The sequence below is a fragment of the Andrographis paniculata genome, unplaced genomic scaffold (genome assembly GCF_009805555.1).
Source record: "Andrographis paniculata isolate CXL003 unplaced genomic scaffold, ASM980555v1 Contig45END, whole genome shotgun sequence".
Taxonomy (NCBI): Eukaryota; Viridiplantae; Streptophyta; class Magnoliopsida; order Lamiales; family Acanthaceae; genus Andrographis; species Andrographis paniculata.
The window spans coordinates 3,755,572-3,758,683 of NW_026137579.1; the positions used below are offsets into that span (position 1 = coordinate 3,755,572).

Consider the following 3,112-nt stretch of genomic DNA (forward strand, 5'->3'; position numbering starts at 1 on the left):
CAACCATTATAATAATAATAATAATAATAATAATAATATGATTATATGGCTAGGTGAGTGCGGGAGGGTAATTTCTAATTTGATTTGATTGAGGGCATCAACGTATGTATGGGAAATTACGCTACAGTGTACATAATATTTGCCGACGGGGGGTGGTGTGGTGTGGTGTGACAGATTGTCCCCTTTTTATTTTTTATTTTTATTAATTAATAATAATATTTTAAAATTATTAATGTTTTCCGCATTTCGTCGAACACCTTTCGATCACTGGCTCATAATCGGTCCCTCTCCCTCTGTTGGAAAAACCAAAAACAAATACAAAAAAATGGTTGCAGCAGTCAGCTGAAGCCCCCACAGAGACCTCCCAACCAATCATTCAGAAACACCTCTGATCTGATCTGCTTGTGCTTGTGCCTGTGCTTGCACTAGTTTTCGCTCCAAGCACAAGTCGGTCTGTTGAAGAGATACAAAGAGAGATAGATAGATTGGTTTGGGAAAGGAGGGGGAGGCAGGCAGGCGAGCTGATGCTTTTGTGTCTGGTTCAGAATGAAAGAGAGGAAGCAGTGATCTTTCTTGGGTTTGGCTGATGCCTTTGGGAATTACTGTGTTCAGCAGTTGCACAAGAAGAATATGGAATGGAATACTTACTAATCATTCATTCCCAACCTCAGCCGAGATCTGCCCTTCTCTTCCCTTCCCTTTCTTCATCCTCTCTATCAGTTCGTTGAATTTTCCTTAGGGTTAGGAAAGTTGGGGAGCCTTTCTGAGATTCCTCACTTCACCTCACCTCATCTCACCTCACCATGTGTCAAAAAGTATTCAGATTCGCCCCCCCAAATGTCTTAATGCTCACCTGATCATATCAAATCCTCTCCTCCCCTCCCTCGCTTTCCCTATATTTCTGCCTCCCCCACCCTCAGTTTCTGCCTTGCCTTGTTCATCCCAATGAACCCTGCCTCCTATCTCACCAATTCAAACAACTGGCTGTTCGAAGGGAGTACCGTCGCCAAATGGACGCCTGAGGAGAACAAAAGGTTTGAAAATGCTCTCGCATTATTCGATAAAGACACCCCCGACCGGTGGCACAATGTGGCTTCCATGATTCCAGGGAAGACCGTCACCGATGTAATCAAACAGTACCGGGAACTGGTTGAAGATGTCAGTGATATAGAAGCAGGCTTGATCCCGATTCCGGGCTACGCCAATAATTCATTCACGTTGGAGTGGGTGAGCAACCATGGCTATGACGGCTTCAAACAGATTTATTGTCCGGGAGGGAAACGGACTCGGTGCTCCGACCATGAGCGGAAAAAGGGTGTGCCCTGGACGGAGGAAGAGCACAGGTACAAAAACAAAAAAATTGTTCTTTCCCTTCCTTATTTTCTTGAACTGTCGATGTTGTTCTAATTTAATCCATTCTCATCTCATCTCAGACAATTTCTGTTGGGACTAAAGAAGTACGGAAAGGGAGACTGGCGAAATATCTCCCGCAATTTCGTGACCACCAGGACTCCGACCCAGGTCGCTAGCCATGCTCAAAAGTATTTCATCAGACAGCTTTCCGGAGGTAAAGACAAGAGAAGATCAAGCATACACGACATCACCACCGTTAATCTCGACGAAACAATCAAGTCTCCCTCACCCGGTAAGGACCGGCCGCAATCGCCACCGCAGAAATCGAATATGATTCTGCAGCCGCACCACCCAAATTTGGGCGGCAATGTTGTGGTGCGTGCAACCTACGATTCTAACCTGACCAATCCAGGAGCTGTCGTGGGGTTCTCCCCGCAGGAAGGCAGCTTAATGATCACTGGTCTTCAAGGAGCTTCTTCATTTGGAGTGAATCTGAACGAGCATCATCACGTGCAGGGTGTGGATCAACGTGGGCTATGGTCAGGACATCCGGGCACAATTTTTCAGATGCATCCTGCCACTCGGCATAGTTAATCCCCAAGCCCCTGCATTCCGTGGCTATGGTTAACAATGGCTGGCTAGTATGTTGTAGCTGCATATTCCATAAGTTGTTGAATCGGAAATGTTAACTGCTACAGTTTGTTGGGGGCATCGGGATGGCATTTTGCAGATGAAGATCGTGCTCTTCGATACCATTTTTAAATGATAAAGAAAAAAGCACGAGCTTGCCGAAGTAGCTTCGCCAATCGAATGACTTGCTTCCAAGCTCACAAGGTAATTGAACAGGACTCAGGAATGCTGTGTAGATATCATTATCATTTCACAATTTACAGAAAGGAATTAAAACATGTGAAACTGCCGGTTGTCCTGATTGTAATTCATATGTATCAATAATAGTATGGTTTTTCCTAGCAATGCATATTTGTATGTATGTATATGTATTATCTTCCATTTATGGTCACTTTCCTATTTATCCGTTCACCGTTCATGTTCAGTTTGTAACTGATCTGGATTACATGACTTCACGATTACGCAGTCGACCACTAAAATCAGTTAAAGCATATCTAGGGCCTGATCCTATTTTATCCTTAGGTTCTGTAAGTTGAATATGAATGATGCTTGTTGGAGACCTTTCGGTTGGCATGAAATCTGAATTCCCAACTTTTAAATCTAGCCCTTCTGAATAACATCTATTCTGAAGCTGATCTGCGGATGACTTTGGCCATATTCTAATGTTATCGCATCCTTGGTTGTCTGCTTATCAAGAAAGCATCATATCATAATATACAAATTCTCAAGCATCCCACAGCAATATACCAATTCCAACATATTTAACAGATTCTAGCTAGCTAACCCCCTTATCTTCCTCGATGAACAGAAAGCTTTCGATTTTAAGGTCTCTCAACAGTTGCTCAGATTCTCCGTGTTCATTGAGTGGCTTAGAAATAATATATCTAACCTCTACCCCATCATATATATAGAGCATGTGAAGCTAAAATGAACTATATATCTTCACCTTATCAAGTGGAATAGGGAATTTATTTAAGGCTCACTCTCAATCTCAATCTCATAATGAAAATGAAAAGATTCGTAGATGCTTGCTTGTGTTGGAACCACTTGTTTCACAAATTCACCTTGCCAATTGTCAACTCTAGGGATTGCATTGCATTGTGCCTTCATTCTGAACCAGTTACTAAAA

The 3,112-nt window shown here is 42.9% G+C and overlaps 1 protein-coding gene across 1 annotated transcript; it reads left to right on the forward strand.

Moving 5' to 3' along the window:
• The first annotated feature begins 258 nt into the window (after positions 1 to 258).
• On the forward strand, positions 259 to 2,394 carry LOC127252078 (transcription factor DIVARICATA-like). Its single transcript, XM_051276091.1, has 2 exons — positions 259 to 1,343; positions 1,434 to 2,394. The coding sequence occupies exons 1-2, from the start codon at positions 946 to 948 to the stop codon at positions 1,945 to 1,947; spliced, it is 912 nt and encodes a 303-aa protein (XP_051132048.1). The 5' UTR covers positions 259 to 945; the 3' UTR covers positions 1,948 to 2,394.
• Positions 2,395 to 3,112: the final 718 nt, after the last annotated feature.

Bases quoted from the DNA above. Each gene is read 5' to 3' on its own strand.
- LOC127252078 (XM_051276091.1), top strand. From the start codon at position 946: ATGAACCCTGCCTCCTATCTCACCAATTCAAACAACTGGCTGTTCGAA. The intron at 1,344-1,433 runs GTACAAAAACAA...ATCTCATCTCAG, and splicing joins TGGACGGAGGAAGAGCACAG to ACAATTTCTGTTGGGACTAA.